The 18166-nt window shown below is 43.6% G+C and overlaps 1 protein-coding gene across 1 annotated transcript in view; it reads right to left on the reverse strand.

The window, feature by feature from the left end:
• Positions 1 to 253: 253 nt before the first annotated feature.
• LOC129325233 (leucine-rich repeat-containing protein 27-like) overlaps positions 254 to 18166 on the reverse strand; it is a 43096-nt gene continuing 25183 nt past the window's right edge. The window contains exons 7-12 of the mRNA XM_054972857.1: positions 16134 to 16265; positions 14180 to 14276; positions 9737 to 9739; positions 7854 to 7990; positions 2891 to 3017; positions 254 to 406 (exon numbers count right to left, since the gene is read on the reverse strand). Coding sequence (XP_054828832.1) covers positions 254 to 406; positions 2891 to 3017; positions 7854 to 7990; positions 9737 to 9739; positions 14180 to 14276; positions 16134 to 16265 — 649 coding nt within the window. The remainder of the gene's footprint in view (positions 407 to 2890; positions 3018 to 7853; positions 7991 to 9736; positions 9740 to 14179; positions 14277 to 16133; positions 16266 to 18166) is intronic.

Below are 18166 nucleotides of genomic sequence, written 5' to 3' on the forward strand. Positions count from 1 at the left end.
GACCTAAATTGTTCTGCATGAAAATCACTGGGCAATGACTAAAGGCCCTTCAAAACCTTGTAGATATGTCTATATTCAAACTGGGGAGACGTTAGAGTGAAAAAGATCTCACTAATTATTTCTATGTTATTAAACACAAAAAAACAAGACCAAAAGAGAAAAGGACAATTTTATGAAGTCTAGTTAGACACAGATCCACCGAAAAGCATGCAACCACAGGTGGTCGTTGCATGAGAAATACTCCTTTATATAATTAAAATGTCATGTTAGAAAAGATATTTTGAGGTTTTGTGACCCCTAATGAACTATCCGGTGATGCTGGCAATTCTCCAGTAAAGGCTGTGAACCGATATTCTGGGTGAAGGTCCTTTTTCATGTCAGCTAGCTCTGCTTCTAATTCCTCAACCTGGAGGGGAAACCATTAAGACACAAATGAAACTGTAACAATCGTTATATTAACGTGACAGCAGAAAAGGCAAGATTTCCCTCTTTACCCAAAATCAACAGCTACTTTTCTATTTGTAAAAACGGATGCATAAACTGAATGGTCGCCACAATGGTTTCGAAGCAAAATCCGAAACCATCTTCAGCTGTTTCTACATGGGAATTTTTTTTCTGTGCTAACAGCAAGAAGTCCCTGCAGTTAAAAAGAGTTTCCAGGCGGCATCATGCCCAATTTGTGCATGACTCCTCCAGTTCCTGTAGCTTACCCTTTACTCCAGAGAAAAATATAAACCTCACTTGCTCTGGAGTAAAGAGCAAATTTTAACACGGCTGTAGGTGGAGCATAAATCCACCTTTTGTCATTTGTTTACAAAGCTGTACTGTAGCTATACGGGGGAGAAAAGGAAGAAAACGAACAGTGCAATCCTAAGCAGAGTTCCTCCATTCTAAGTCCATTGATTTCAATGAGCATAGACTGGAGGAACTCTTCTTAAGTTTGCACTATAACTCCTTTACAGTGCAATACTAACAGCATTTTCCTGGGAGTAGCCCAGAAGAACCTGCTCTTGTTAGAACTCAGAAGCTAAGCAGGGTCAGCCTTGGTTAGTAATCGGATGAGAGACCTCCAACAAAGACCTAGGTTGCAGAGGCAGTCAATGGCTTCCCAACTCTGTTAGTCTCTTTATTGATTAATTCAATTTTTAGCCTACCCTCCACACAAATGGGCTCAGGGCAGGGTGCAACAACAAGCTCGGTACACAATAAAACATATATATACACTTAAAATCCAAAAGCCCCCAAATGCATATAGAGCAACAACTCATATGGCGGCCTCCTCCAATTTCCCCAATCAAATATAAACAAAAAAGGTGGGTAGGGGCCACAGTTAATAATATTTCAGTGACTGTGCTTTGGGGGGGGGGCAGATGATTCTGTTGCCCCCCTGACGGGAGACCGGTAGGGACACTCCTACCATCAAAACCTGGCTTCAACTGTATGCCTGGTGGAACATCTCTGTATTACAGGCCCTCTGAAAAGATATGAGGTTTTGGCGGGCCCAGATGTCCTGCGACAGAGAGTTCCACCAGGTTGGAACCAGGACTGAAAAAGCCCTGGCCCTGGTTGAGACCAGCCATGCCTCCCTGGGGCCAGGGACAACCAGTAGGTTCTTATTTGCTTAGATTAGTGCTCTCTGGGGTGCATACGGAGAGAGGAGGTCCCGCAGGTATGTTGGTCCCAGTCTGTTTAGGGCTTTAAAAGTTAAAACCAAGACCTTGAATTGGAAACCAGTTGGATCCATTAGTGTCTGCGGGCGAACATAAATTAGCTCGCCGCCTATGCAGGAGGGGGCTGGTGCTCCCAAATGAGCCTTCAGGACAAAGTGGTCTGACCAGAGCATCGCTTCCACGGTATCAAGGTCCACCTGTGTCCCCACCCCAAAGATCAAATCTAGCATGTGGCCTGCTTGGTGCATGGGAACTTAAACAACTTGAGAGAGTCCCAGTGCTGCCATGGATGACACCAGGTCCAAAGCCTGTACAGAGGTGGCATCATCGACATGGATGCTGAAGTCATCCAGGACCAATAACGTGGAGTACTCCAAGGCCCATCCCACCACCACCTCCAACAGTCTTGGCAGGGTAGCTGCTGGAGCGCTAGGCAGTCGGCACACCAGACAGATAGCCAAACTCTCCTCAGTATCCCACATCTGGCCAACACAAATAATGCCAGTAATCTTTGGGTGAGGGGCCTGAAGGAGAAAGACTCTCAAATGAGTATCGCCGCCACCACCTCCGACCATCCATCCGGGACTGGTGAAGGACCAAGAACCCCGGTGGCGCCAGTTCTTTCAAGGCGACTGTTTTGCTGTCTCTCACCCAGGTCTCAGTCACTCATACCAGGTCTGCATTTTTTGCTGCAATATAATCTTGCAGAGTTTTGGTCTCGTTATTTATGGACCTGGCATTACACAACAGCAGTGCCGGAGGGAGGCATTTCATCCTCCTAGCCCCACAACCAGCATGCCTTGGGATGGGGCACAAGTTGGAAGGACACCGAGCCCTACCACATCTCTGTGGCCTTCCTTTCCAACCCCACTGCCATACCTCCCTTGACCCCAGAGCACTGGGATCCCCAGCCCCATCCCAGTCTCCACTGTCACACTCCTGGACCTCTCCCCCATCCTCAACTACCAGGCAAAATTTCCAATACAGCCCCAACTAATTATAACATAACACAGCAAGCCATGAAAACCCCACCAGGGGTCGCCATAAGTCAACTATGACTTGAGGGCCGGATTTCATTTTTCAAACCCCATTGAATGAACCTAAGTAGGATTCTGACTAGACCTGAACAGCACTGCTGCCTTAAATTGTTAAAAGCATCTGCTCCCTGAGAGTAAAAAGGAACTTTTCACTTTATTTCAAAGGAAAGAGAAGTAACCTACCATTTTAATGTCTTGCTTTGCTCTTTCCATATCTTCATGGGGTATCTCTGTTAATTTTTTCTTTTTTTCTTTCATTATCTGTATGTGCTGCTTGATACGGTTTTCCACTTCTCTGTATTTGGCAGCCCTGAAAAACAAAGGAAAATATAATTATTTTCCAAATCTTCCATGCCTCCATATCTTCTTAAGATACTTGCTGCATTGATAGCATACACTATCACAGCGATTAAATAGAAATTTCACTTGTGCAAACGCACTGGCATTTCAACGGTGCTTTCAACATTCTGATGCCTATGGCACAGTTCACACATAACAAACAAGCCAGGGTTTGTCATTACAGTACAGGAATGAGTACTGGAAAACACCTGGCTCACTCACTGCCCCCTTCTCTCCTTCCCTCTTACCCTTTAACAGCTCAGAAGTAAAACACCTCCAGCGGTGGGGCAAACCATCATTTGCCATTAACCGTGGCTTGTTCTCTTGCCACCAAACTGGGATTCTAAACCACAGCAGCTGAACAAGCTATGTTTTACCCCTGAAAGTAGAAGTGCTTAATTTCTGAGCAGCATGTAAAGAGAGGAGAGGTGCGAAGGAGAGAGCCCAAAACGGCCAAGGTTTGTTCACATAATAGAAAACGTGGTTTGTTGTTAATCATGCCTGCCTACGTAGTTCAGGAAAGGAGTTTTCAAAATCTGCAGAACCAAAGTTCAGTGTTGAAATAAAATACTGGCCCTTTGAATATGCTAGGTCAGATCTACAAAGTTAGACATGCTTAAGATCTATTGATTTCAATGAGTTCTCCTAACATGTCTGGATCAGAGCCTCTGATTTTTTTAATAAAAATCCTTCACTGTGAATATTAAGAGGGATTCATGAAGCACTGCCGCTGGGCGCTATCCATTTACTTGAATGGGCTTCCGTAAGACTCATGTGCCGTTTTTATTTATTTAATTAAAACATTTACATCCCATCATCCATTTTGTATTTTTTTAAAAAAAAATTGCATTCCTTCTTTTACTCAGTTTGAGGGCCAGGCTACAAGTGACAAATGACACAGGTTGGACACTTGTCAGCTTCCCTCAAGTTTTGATGGGAAATGTAGGCGTCCTGGTTTTACAGTTTGGCTCTCCGACTGCTGTCCAATGGACTTTTCAACTGTCACTTGTCCAACATTCCGCCAAGCTGCCTACATTTCCCATCAAAACTTGAGGGAAACTTACAAGTGTCCAACCTGTGTCATTCGTCACTTGTAGCCTGGCCGTAAGACAGCACAACTTTAAGCACATGAATGTTATACAGCAGGTGCAGGAGGGTGAAAGGTATTTTAAAGTAAATTGCTTTTGTAATATGACAAGAAGTTTTAGTCAGCCCATGAAGTGAAAGACTTCCCTGTTTGACTACAATGTATTTAATGTTTTTGTCCTGCTTCTAAAAGCTCCTAAAGCAGATTAATTATAACCAGTAAAAGGCAGTATCTCTTTTGCAAACACTGGAGATCTTCAGAAGAGTATTGTATGTAGCAGAAGATAGTGTTTAAATGTCTGGGCCATCTCCCTCAATGTCTTTTATTTCCAAATATAAATTTTTGAGAATGATGAGGTACACAGGAAAGCATGCAAGTAAATTTATTAGGCCATTAACAATCTACTCCCCCACCCCTAGGATCAGTAACAAAGCAAATAATAATAATAATAAATCAGTAAAGGATTTACAACAAGAACCACCAATAAAGCCCTCTCAAAAAAGGACAGCTTTATATGCCTTCCTAAAGACCGACCAAGTTCTAATCTTTATTAGCAGACTATTTCATAAGTTTGAGGCCATTGTAGAAAAGAGCAGGCTGAGGCTGTTCTAACCATCATAACGTGCAACACACACACACATACACACACACACACAAAGGCTGCTGATCAGAGAAGCATAGTTGGTGGTAGGATTCATCAGTAGGGAGAGGGAGTTCCTAAATTATGTGGGTCCCAAGTCATAAAAGTCTTTAGGAAACAGCTCCTTGAACTAAGCCCAGGTAATCAATAAATCTGTCTTGAAATCAGAGCATCATGTAAATTAGCCTGCTTCTGCCAAAAGGTGAGCTCTATCACCTTAATTTTCCAAGTTGTCTTCAAGGGCAGACCCATATAGAGTGTACAGCAGTAGTCAAGCTCTGAAGTTTCAGTAACATAGAGCAGAACCACAAGTGACAAAAGGCACAGATTGGACAGTTGTCTGCTTCCCTCAAGTTTTGATGGGAAATGTAGGCATCCTGGTCTCACAGCTTCGCTCTCTGACTGTTCAATGGACTTTCAACTGTCACTTGTCCAACATTCTGCCAAGCTGCCTACATTTCCCATTAAAACTTGAGGGAAGCAGACAAGTGTCCAATCTGTGCCTTTTGTCACTTGTGGTTCTGCTCATAGATCAGCATAGCCTGGATAGTTGACAGCAAATGTTCTACTACATACCATTGGCAAAAGGCTATTTTTTGCCTGTTCTCCATCAACAAGGAGGGAATCAACAAAAAACCCAACCCCTTCATTCCGTTAATGAAAGAAATGCCATCCAAAGCTGACAATACATTCCGTTTGAGAACACAAGCCAGTATCACTTCCATCCGATTTGGATTCAGCTTTAGTCTGTTTCCCTCACCACTTGACCAGTCATCAAGTACATTCCTCTTCTCTAGGAGGTGAGTTCAGAGTTGGAAGTGGGAGTCATAGCAGGGAAGAGGTTACCGGGACCGCAGTGCATTAATTCCCCTTCTCCACTACCACAGCCTTTTTCAGACCGCAGTGATCTAGATGGAGCTGGATGCAGAGCAGAGTTGAAAACAGGATTGCACTTACCTTTAATTGTTGTTCACTGAGGTCTTCTGTGCAGGCACACATACCCTCTCTCCTTCCCTGCTGTGTGCTCTTAACTACTTACCTGGAGAGTCTGGAGGCTAAGGAGAAACTGAGGGTCGGGGGCATCGCTCCTCCAAGAGAGCGGGTTGTTTTGGCAGGAAACAAGCTGCGCATGCGCTCTCGGAAGGGGTAAGACGCTTCCTAGAGGAATTTTCAGCTCTAGAACCTACTGATCAGCAGGCCTGCTCATGCGCAGTCCCATGCAGGACTGCACAGAAGACCGAAGATGAACTGTCTCTCCCCTTCCTTTTTAGCATGCTGCACAGACTTAATGGGAAAGCTGGCAAATAAGCCAATGTGATGTGGTGGTTGGGCTGTTTGCTTTAGATGAGAGGCCTGTCTTTAGATTCCTGAATACCTGTGAAGCTCTCATTGGGTGCCACTGAACCAGACACTTAGAGCGGAACCACAAGTGACAAAAGGCACAGGCTGGACACTTGTCAGCTTCCCTCAAGTTTTGATGGGAAATGTAGGCATCCTGGTCTTGCAGCTTGGCTCTCCGTCTGCTGTCCAATGGACTTTTCAACTGTCACTTGTCCAACATTCCGCCAAGCTGCCTACATTTCCCATCAAAACTTGAGGGAAGCTGACAAGTGTCCAACCTGTGCCTGTTGTCACTTGTGGTTCCGCTCTCAGCCTAAGCTATGTCAGGGAGTAGCTGTAAGGAAAAAATAGCACAATCCTTGTGCATCGCCATGAATGCCTTGCAAGATAAGTGCAACACAAATCTAATACATGTAAACAGAGGGATCTCCTAGGTTACTTTTTTCTAGGATCTGAGAAGGCAAGGAGTATCTGTCTCTGTACTCAGCAAAGATGTAGTATGGTTAATTCCTCTAGCCTGATCGTAATGACTGCTGTTTGTCCAGGCCAGAGTATTTGTGCAGAACGTTCTATGGTAGTTCAATAGCACTGGGCTTGTTTGGCTAGCTATATATGGAACTTTCTTCCCTCCCACAAACCCTCACAGAAGATTTCACAGTTTCTCTTGGACAATTAGCACATCCGGCTGATTTTCTGATAGTCAACCCCAAACTGCTGTGTCTTTGATAAAATCCAGTTGCACCACACTTTTATAACAGCTGTTTATAGTATAAAAACAGACAATATATTGATACAAGGAATGTCACCTGCTTCTCCTACAGTCCCCTTTCTTTTCTTTAGGTTAAACATGTCTGTTTCTTCCAACATTTTACTGGCATCTATACATTGGATTAAAATTCAGGGTTATAGTGTGGACACTGTTAAACTCATTTGCTATGGTAACAGAGATCTGAGTACCAAATTAAAGTGAATATGTACATCTACCAGTAAAACATAAAGATGACCTGGGGGGAGGGGGGAATTTGACAGTAAAGATGGGTAGTTGAAAGGTTGAGCTGAAATGTGTGGGAACTGGAATCCAGCTGAAAGGCTGAGCTGAAATGAGTGGGAACTGGAATCCAGCTGAAAGGTTGAGCTGGAATGAGTGGGCACTGGAATCCAGCTGAAAGGTTGATCTGGAATGAGTGGGAACTGGAATCCAGCTGAAAGGTTGATCTGAAATGAGCGGGAACTGGAATCCAGCTGAAAGGTTGATCTGGAATGAGTGGGAACTGGAATCCAGCTGAAAGGTTGAGCTGAAATGAGCGTGAACTGGAATCCAGCTGAAAGGTTGAGCTGAAATGAGCAGGAACTGGAATCCAGCTGAAAGGTTGAGCTGAAATGAGTGGGAACTGGAATCCAGCTGAAAGGTTGAGCCGAAATGAGTGAACTGGAATCCAGATCCCTTAAGTGAAAATATTTGCATGAATGAATATTTATGGTTTAAAAACAGGCCTGGGTGCAGCAGGCTGTATGATGTGAGTGTGCAAGAGGTGGGAAAGAAGGAACCTTTGAACTGTCCTTTGAAATGTACCTACCTAATTAAAATGTGATGCACCTGAGTTCAGAGACATCTCAAAGAAACATCAAACACAACAGGAGCCAAAAGAGAGGATGCAACATGGGAGACCGAGGTGCAGTAACCCATTACCAAGGCATTTTTAAGTGTAAACCCAGTATTCTTCTAGGTTTGCTCTTACCTCACATCCTCGAGGGTTTTCATTGTGCTCATATTCAGCATCTCCATTGCGTCTTGTTTGTTCTGCACTTCCCAGCCTTCTAGCTTGCTGTGATAATTGCTATTGTCATCAGTAGCATAAGGTGCATTCTGTGAAACCTAGAGAAATGTAGCATAGTATAGCATTAGTATGCCCTAGAGAAAACAACAAATGTCTGCAGTGGCTAAGACTGCAAAGACTCTGCATAGCACAGGCCCCCTCTCCAGATGCATATTAAATCTGGCAATTTAAAGTCCTATTGAGGTTCTCTGTTTTCTCATCATTATCTAATAGAGATCTAGTGTCAGGTGCGAAACTCATTATACAGGACGTCTCATTCAGCTGATAACAGTTGTGAACTCCCTGTATCATAATGTATCTTTTACCTGTGTACTAAACAATGAAGGAAAAATATTATGCCATGAGAGTGAACACCCTACTAAAGACACGGGATCTTCAGATACGACCACAGTCTGCCCCTTCTGGTGGGGAGTGCAATTTTGACAGACAGCGTAACCAGTCAGAGACCTAAGGAATTTATGGAGACATCATCGGTCAGCTGTCTGTCTTCCTTTGCCTCTTCCGTCAAGGCCTCAGTGAGAAGACAGCAGATACACAGCACCAATGCCAACAGCAGCATTCACGTGTTGCTAGTTCAAATCCCAAAATGAGGGCTCAAAGCATTCATGCTGGTAACTAATTTCTTCTTCTCCATTCCAACACCCTCAAGCCACACCCATTTCTAATCCAGCTAAGGAATTACCCAGCACCATATGCCTCTGATCACCAAACCATGGCCGTTACCACACTGCTTACTGGCCACGGAACATCGCACCAAGCTCCTGGCAGGACAGTGTCTTCCTGGCGTGATTTCACGCGAAATCACGCCAGGAAGACACTGTCGTTCCAGGAGCTTGGCGCGATGTTCCGTGGCCGGTAAGCAGTGTGGAAATGGCCCATGTCTTCTGGGTATGCTACCCTCTGCCTCATACAAAGATTCATTTTTCTTTATGAATTAAATAAAATACTAAGAATGCAAAAAGGATCCTTCAAACATTTAGCTGAATGCACAACATGGTTCTGCCATCCTGTGTAAGAATACCTACATTATAATGTTTTGGAAATTTACATTTTCTTCATAATGACAATTAATAAGGCTACACTGATATTGAAAAAGGCTTGATATGAATTTTTTCTTTGAAAAATGGGTGTGAGTTCATATGCTTGGGATGGATGAGGGAAAATGGCAGCACTGGAACACAGAGGTCTCTTTAAGAATTGAACATGGCAGTGGCTTGGGGGGGGGCGGACATTAATGCTTCCTGGTCCCCCTGCCTGTTCCATCTAGTTCAAGACCCACAGACCATCACTGGAGATATGCAAGCTATTGCAAACTCAAAAACACTTTCTCACCAAGGCTTCCATAAAGATTTAAAAAGTGCCAGTGTGACAAACATATATAACTAACATTATAAAGTGATGCGTGTGCCCGTGAACCTGGATTCTTGTTGAGTTCACACACATGATGCATCACTCATTTGACCTGTGGACGCCATCACCATTTTAAACCCCAACGAGGCAATTTTAAAATTCCAAGACGTCCCAGAAGTGACGTCATCACATGGTCCTGGGAGCGCACACACTGCGCGCGTGCATGGTGACAGGGGTGCCACCTCCTGCCGGGAGTTGGCCCAGGTGAGAGTTCCCCCACTTTTTTCCCTCAGAAAAGAAGCCCTGCTCCCAGGGCTGGCATCAGTGTCCCGTGAATACTTTGGGGAGACCCGACCTCCTAGGGCCTCGCAACTCCCCTGGTCCGTGCTCAGTTTGCCCCTTACCAAGGCATGTGTATTGTGCATAGACCAAACTCCCTAACTGTCCCTATCTAGAAAAAGTGCACTCTGTACAAAAGGAAAATACTTAACCATGTCTAAGGCTTTATGGAATATAAGGCAAAGGTTATAATTCAAACCACAAAAGAACAGCTTAACTCTACAGACTTATAGAACAAAGGCTAAGACAAGACAAAATGATATAATTTCCCCTCCCACCTCCCTAATCAAGAGCTCTCGGACTACAATGCCAACAACAGGGGACTCTTACAAGCCTCTCTGCTAATCAGCGAATGCTTTTTGCCAACCCCTTTTATAGTCTAAAGTCAGAGGATTTCATCAAGCAAGGCTGTTATCAATTCGTTCATTTTGTTCTTTTTAAAAGTACTATTGGACCCGTAAATTAAAACATCTTCTACAAATTACAGAAAAAAATTTCACACGCCGCCAGCCCAGGCTCATCTTGTATATTATCCAAAGAGGTAAGCAAAATAGAAAAAGAGTCCAGTAGCACCTTTAAGACTAACCAACTTTACTGTAGCATAAGCTTTCAAGAACCACAGTTCTCTTCGTCAGATGCATGGAGAAGAAACTGGTCAGCTATATAGGTGGAGAAGGGAGGGGGGAGTAGATGCAATCAGTAGCTTCTGATAATGGGATCAGTTTGCTTCTGATAATGAAATCAGTTACTTCTGATAATGAGATAACCATTCATAGTCCCTATTCAATCCAAGCCTGACTGAATCAAATTTACATATGTCAATTTGTAAATATGTAAATGTGCACATATGTAAATATGTAAATTTACAAATGTAAATTTATGAAGCAGTGTCAACCTCTGAAAGAAGCCAGCAACCTAGTGTTAAACTGAATGTTTTGTGCCTCACACCAGTGAAGTTCCTGTACAAAAACCTTTGTTTCTTCAGTTCAAACACCTGCCTACCTGCCTTCTGCCTTTACGTACTGTAAATAAACCTTCAGTTGCATTTTGAACCTCCCCAAGCCTTGTGTGCCAGTTTCGGCTAAAGGGAAGGGCAAACCCCTGATCTGTTCCCTACTAAGACTTGGCTGGGTAACCATTTTTAATCATCCTTAAGAGTGGAACAAGAAGGAAAGTTGAAGCTGAACATCAACCACGCTACCAGAGGCTTCCCAGCCCAGTATACAGCTTCATAGGCTTAAAGAGGAGAAGTTTTACCTCAGGGTAGGGGAAGGTCAGCCTAAGCCTGAGTTCGACGCGGGTTTGTGGCACATGCATACCAAGGTCTTGTGGGTGTCCCTTAAGACTGCTGTTGTGGTGTTTTAGATGACTGATAGGCTGCTTTGTTTTCTTGGTGCGGCCTTAGATTTCAAGAGTGTATTTAAGGCAGCTGTTTATGGAACGCTTCTCATGTTTTAATGTACTTTTACTGCTTTTACTCAGGGAGGAAAAGCGGCATGGTATAGCTTGATCTCATCAGATCTTTGAAGCTAAGCAGGGTTGGTACTTGGATGGGGGAGCACCAAGGAAGACTCTGCAGAGGAAGGCAGTGACAATCCATCTCTGCTTCTCCCTTGCCTAGAAAGCCCCTTGCTGGGGTCGCCATAAGTCAGTTGTGACTTGTCAGCACATACATGCACACGCACACTCTGTTTTTACTCAAGTCGATCATTTCACATTTTACAAATTTTATTATTGGTTTTAGTTTGATTGGACATGTGTTTTAAAAATACACGCATGTATCTATATGTATTCTAGGGAGGGGTCCCAGATGCTCCACTAATGAGTTAGGGACCATAGACTTCACCCACAGACTTCACCACTATGTTACCTTGCATCCTATCTATTGCTTTAAATATGTGCTCCTATGTCAGCCCTAGAACTGAGTATGTTCTGTTTCAGCATTTCTTCAACTCTGTATTGGATTCTTGCTAATATTATGTCTTTGTAAACTTACGTTTATTTACTGTATGGCATTGTTTATGAAATTGTCCTTGATACTGACTATATTGCTCTCACACTGTGTAATCTCTTGAGTCTCAGAGCCAAACTACAAGTGACGCCTGACACTAGTTGGACACATATTAACAAGCAGGGACCATCTCTTTTGATTGTATTGCTGGCTTCTTACAGAACTCAGAATTATTAAGCACTCAAGCAAGGACATATTAATGATAAAAATTCAGTAAGTAGCCATGGATAGAGGCTAAGCTTGAATCCCGAGAAACGTCTGTCTCCCAGCTTCTGCAATGATAGCAGAGATAGGCTGTTTGCACACGGCTTACCTTCTTCCGAAAAATTCTGAAAAAGAGCATCTTTGCGCGTGAAATCATGCCAGAAAGATGCTATTGCGCAAAATTGCACGAAAAGACGCTGTTATTGCGGAAGACAGTGTCTTCTCACGCGATTTTGTGCAATAACAGCATGCAAAGACACTATTTTTTGGAAGTTTTTGGAAGAAAGTAAGCTGTGTGGAAACAGCCACAGTTGACAGCTTTTTCATGTTTCTCTCACCAGCAAAACATGTCAGCTATGAGGCAGTGTGGTATAGTGATTTCAGTGTCAGGCTGGTCTTGAGGTTCACCAGGTGACCTTGGGGCACTCACATGCTCTGTCTTCTTAACCTACTTCACAGTGTTGTTGTAAGGATAAGATGCAGGAGGAAAGATCTATGTTTACTGCCCTGAGTTCGAGGAATGGTAGGATAAAAATATGGTTATCTAAAACTAAAATGCTTTTAAAATTCTACATAAAAATGGAAAACCTCAAGATTCTTTGCCATTATGCCAGACTACAAACATGGTCCAGGAACCACAGATGGGCAAAAGGCTTCTCGGAGGCAGGAATTCCAGAGGAGAAATTGACAGGCCAGAAAAGGCTTATTTGCCCCTTCTCTGATACAAATCCCCTCCTCCTGGTACTTCTTTCCAAAAAAGATGTAGCTGTGCTTTAGTACACAACGGCTGCCTCCATGCAGAACTTTTAAGCTGGTTTTATGACCAAATAGGTGAAGGGTTTTTGGACTGCCTATGAGATATTGCTGCCCAATCTTGCTCCAATTGTCCTTTCCTATCCTCGGTATGTTCTTCTCCATGACCAACAATCTACCCACTGTACCACCCTAGATCTTTCTGGGAAGATCATAGTCAAAGCAAATTTACCCACTATGTAGACAGGAAGGTGCAGATTTTCAACCCTCCCTGCCTATACTGAGGCTATTTTCCTTTCCTACCCTCTCACACCCGCTATTCCTTTCATCACCATTTGCACTTTTTATCAATGGTTGCTATATTGCTATAATAAAAAGATGGGCATGAGATTACCAAGGAAAACGTGGAGTATACCCCAGTGTGGACATGCCATTGCCACTGTGAATGCTTGCACAATGGGAAATTGTCTCATTGTGGACACAGACATGGTAACCTGCAGTTCCTCCTATTAATTTAGTGCATTGTTACCCTATCTTTCCCCCAAGGAGCTCAAGACAGTGTATGTGGGTCTCCCTTCCCCATTTTATCCTTACAACATCCCTGAGAGGTAAGTAAGATGGAAACTGGCTCAAGTTCATCTAACAAACTTCATGAGAGAATAAGGATTTAAAGGTCTCCAGATCCTAAACGCCTCTAACCACTATGCCGCACAAGCTCTTCAGTGGCTGATTCTATAACTGCAGCTACAATCACTATTAGAATGAATATAGGGTGCATATGTACTCCAAATCTGGCCGAGGTTCTACTGACCTGAATGCTGCACACTGAGACAATATTGATCATACGAGTAGACGCTTCAGCTTACAGCTGGATAACACTGATCTGGTATGCGATGGTTGGTGCTTCCACATGCTGGTGAAAGTCAGAGCCAAGCTACAAGTGATGCTTTACACAGGTTGGGCACTTGTCAGCTTCCCTCAAGTTTTGATGGGAAATGTAGGCGTCCTGGTTTTACAGCTTGGCTCTCCATTACAGCTGCAAGACCAGGATGCCTACATTTCCCATCAAAACTTGAGGGAAGCTGACAAGTGTCCAACCTGTGTCAGGCGTCACTTGTAGCTTGGCTCTCAGTCAGAGCCTGAACATGCACTGGTGCTCTGCCTGTACTCTGACCTTGGCATCTGTGTTCAGTTGGAGCCAGTAACAGCCCTTTCCACTCTAGACCAGAACAGAGTTCCCAGCAACACCTGGAAATTTTAAAGCTTTTCTTAAGGGGTGGAAAAGATGATTTAGTACCAAGCGGGGGCAAAGCGCTCCTCTTCACTTGCCTAAAGCACGTTCCTGTTTAGCTGAAGAGTTGTAAGTCCCTGCTTGCAGGGAGAGCAAACTATAAATTAAATTTAAAACATAAAAAATATGTATGCCACAGCAGCTAAATCAGACTATTAGGATAGGACAACAAGACACAAAAAGTGAGTGGTAGTGACTAGTTAGCCCAAGACCACATGGCACATCAGCGTCAAAGATGAGAAGCAACCCTTTTGGACAGCTGCTGTAGCATTTACGTACCGTGTCTCCTTTTCCTGATGGAGTAGTGTACAGTACTTCCTTCCTCTCTCTCATCAACTTGGCCTGTCTCCTCCATTTCTGAAGCACTTCTTTATCTCTAGAAAATAATCCGCATGGTTTCGGGAAAACGTTTTTAAAAGTCCGCACAGCCCTCAAATTATGGAGGGCACTAAGTAAATGTTAAATGTTAAATGGTAGTAGCGGCAGTAATTAAAGCATAAACAGTATTGATTCCATTGACAATCTGTGAAATGTGGCAGCAGTGTGTGCCTTTATTTAAATCTAATAATTTACAAGGAATTTAGGGATATGTGGAGGTTTGGGGGGGGAGAGATTGGGGCAGTTGATCCTTTTTATCTTGTCGGTATCAACATTAGAGAACTAACATGATGTAGTGATTACAGTTTTGATCTAGAATTTGGGAGGCCTGCGTTGAAATCCGCACTCTGTCATGCACCTGGCTGGGTGACCACGAATCAGCCATGCACTCTCAGCCTAATCTACCATGCAGAATTGTTAAGAGGATAAAATGGAAGAATGGAACATGATGTACACTGTCCTGAGCATGATGTACACTGCCCTGAGCTCCTTGGGAGAAGGATGGAATAAATACACACAAGGGTCGTTTTCACACTGCTTACCAGCCACGGAACATTGTGCCAAGCTCCAGGAATGACTGAGAGCTTAGCACGATGTTCCGTGGCCGGTAAGCAGTGTGAAAACGGCCCAGGTAAATAGAAAATGATTATTTCTTCACTAAGCCATGCTAATGAGTGTATATCACTCGCTGTTACCACTATTATCCGAGTCAATCAATCAGACTCAATGACTGTACAATCCTATGTGGAGTTACTCCAGTTATAGGGTTTGCAAAGAGTTGCAATTCTTTGTTTTTAACAAATGGAAACGCGTCGTGCTAACCAGGGCTTTTTTTCTGGGAAAAGAGGTGGTAGAACTCAGTGGGTTGCCAGCATGGGGGCAACTCCTGGCGGGAGGTGGTGCCCCTGGTACCACATGCGCATGCGCAAAGTGCGTGCATGTTCCCGGGATCATGCAATGACATCACTTTGGGTCAGATGGAACAATGGGGGAGTTTTTAAGTTTAAATCACCCTTGGCAAAAATGATCACATGGCCGGTGGCCCCGCCCCCTGATCTCCAGACAGAGGGGAGTTTAGATCACCCTCTGCGCTGCTGCGCAGAGGGCAATCTAAACTCCCCTCTGTCTGGAGATCAGGGGGTGGGGCCACCAGCCATGTGACCATTTTCAAGAGGTGCCAGAACTCCGTTCCACCACGTTCCAGCTGAAAAAAAGCCCTGGTGCTAAGTATTGTATCAAGTGTCTCTACACTATGAACAACTGTTTCTTATGATGCTGCTTTACACTGAATCAGACCGTTGATCCATCTAGCCCATCATACCTCTTACTAGAAGTGGCTCAGCAAGGCCTCAGGCAGAGGCTTTTTCCCAGCCCTCCTGCCTCAGTTCTTTTTCAGTGAGGACTGAACTGGGGGGCACATGGAATGTACAGGCAGAAGCACACAGGAACAAAGCAGACTTGAATCTTTATCTGCAGATTGCCTCCTGTGTGTGCTGGCCTGTTAAGACCTCACTGCACTTTGTTTCCGACGACATCCCTTCTCTCTAGGCTACTCCTTCTCCCACCTCCCATTGTACCTCATTTCCATGCTCAATAGACAAATGGGAGAAATGCAACTGGAAGGACATTTTGGAAAAGAAGGAGAGTGGCAAGCAGGGAAGGATCTGCCTTCTCCTCCTCCTCGCTTGCTGCACACACGTTCACAACCGCACACAAACACACTGCTTCAAAGGCAGGAGTCTTTCACCATCACCTGCCATTCTGCCCTCAGTTGCAGATCCGGCAGAGCTCGGCACGGCAGTGTCCAAAGAAATTGGCAAAAACCAAGTAAACCAAACCCCCCGTTGATACTTGCTTTCTCCGCTGTTCAATTAAGGCCTGTTTCTCCTTTATTTCTTTGAGTGCTGCCAATCGACACTCTTCAGCCCTCTTAGTCTGAACTAGCAGATCATAGGATGAAATGGCAGGAAACAGATTCTTTTTGCCCCTTTGGAAATAAGCACGGGGGTACAGTCAATTAAAATTTTGCACTGTAGAATAAAGTGAAGCAAACATTTAACAGCAACGTTGGGCAGCGAAGGCAGAAAGGTCTCCCCCCCCCGCCCCCTTTCCAAGACACTCCAGCTCTATAAAATAAAGCCCTCTATTTCAGAATATGTGCTGCTCTGGTCCGTTCTCATATTTGAGTATGACAGCTGAGCAATATCAGAAGCACTGATGGAAACATTTTGTATATGGCTGTTTAGATTTGGTGTTGCTTGAAAAATATAAATAATTTAGATTTATACCTTCCGTGTCCCCTGAGCCCCTCCCCCCACACCAGGAAGCTTTTTGACGTTAGTTTGGTCACATCTGAACAAACCATATGTATCACCGGGGTGATTTATTTATTTATTTGACTTATATCTCATCCTCCCCACGAATGGGCTCAGGGCAGCTAAACATTTTTTTTTAAAAAAATAATCAAACAGATTTAACTGTAACTCTTCATGCAGTTATGGCTCAATGCACGTGCAGGATTGAGCTACAGCAAGATTTCTATAAAAAACATCATCAAGTTACTTTAACAGGAAAAGAACAAGAAAAAAAACTATAAAGTCCACAGCACTAAAGTAAGCTGTGAATAACAGTGCCAACTAAGTAGAGTAACACATTTCTAAGTCCATTGACTTCAATGGATTTAGAAGGGTGTAATTTTACATAGGATAACACTGTAAATCCCATAGGGAACTAGGGCTGTTGTGACTAATTCCACAGGTTTCAGTGGGACTTAACCATGAGTAACTTGAATTAGACTGGAGCCAACTTCTCCACCTCCCATATATTTTGGCAGCCCATATATTTTGCACTGGAACAAACTGGAATGAAAAGAAGTTCAGGCTAGGATTGAGACAGTATTCATTATTAAGGAGTTGAGCTGGTGGAAATCCCTGCTTAATGCTTCCATAATCAGTTCTTGAGCATTTAGAAAAGACAGCTGTGATTACTAAGAGCCAGCATGGGTTCCTGAAGAACAAATAATGTCAGACTAACCTTATCCCCTTTTTTGAGAGTTACTACTTCGTTGGATCAGGGGAATGCTGTGGGAATAATTTATCTTTATTTCAGTAAGGTTTTTTGATAAGGTTCCACATGATATTCTTGTTGGTAAAATGTGGTTATGATCTTACTGCTGTTAAGTGGATTTGTAACTGGTTGACAGATCATACCCAAAGAGAGCTTGTAAACGGTTCCTCATCCCCTTGGAAAGGAGTGACAAGTGGAGTGCCTTAGGGATCTGTCCTGGATCCTGTGTTGTTCAACATCTTTATAAATGACTTGGATGAAAGAAGGAATAGAGGGGATGCTCATTTACATTTGCAGATGAAACTAAATTGGGAGGAGTTAAAATACAGTAGAAGACAGAATCAAGATTCAAGATGATCTTGACAGGCTGGAAAACGGGGCTAAAACAAAGTGAAATTCAACAGAGATAAATGTAAAGTTTTGCATTTAGGTAGGAAAAATCAAAGGCATAATATAGGATGGAGGAGACTTGTCTTGCCAGTAGTACGTGTGAAAAAGGTCTAGGAGTCGTAGTAGATAATACACTGAAAATGAGTCAGCCGTGTGATGCAGTAGTTAAAAAGGCAAATGCAATTTTAAGCTGTATCAACAGAAGTATAGTGTCCAGATCATGCAAAGTGATGGTTATCACTTTACTCTGCTCTGGTTTGACCTCACTTGGATTACTGTGTTCAGTTTTGGGCACCACAGATTAAGAAAGATGTTGACAAGCTGGAACATGTCCAAAGGAGGGCAACAAAGATGGAGAGAGGGTCTGGAGACCAAGTCCCGTGAGGAAAAGTTGAAGGAGCTGGATATGTTTAGCCTGGAAAGGAGGTGACT

Source organism: Eublepharis macularius, chromosome 2 (assembly GCF_028583425.1).
Source record: "Eublepharis macularius isolate TG4126 chromosome 2, MPM_Emac_v1.0, whole genome shotgun sequence".
Lineage (NCBI taxonomy): Eukaryota > Metazoa > Chordata > Lepidosauria > Squamata > Eublepharidae > Eublepharis > Eublepharis macularius.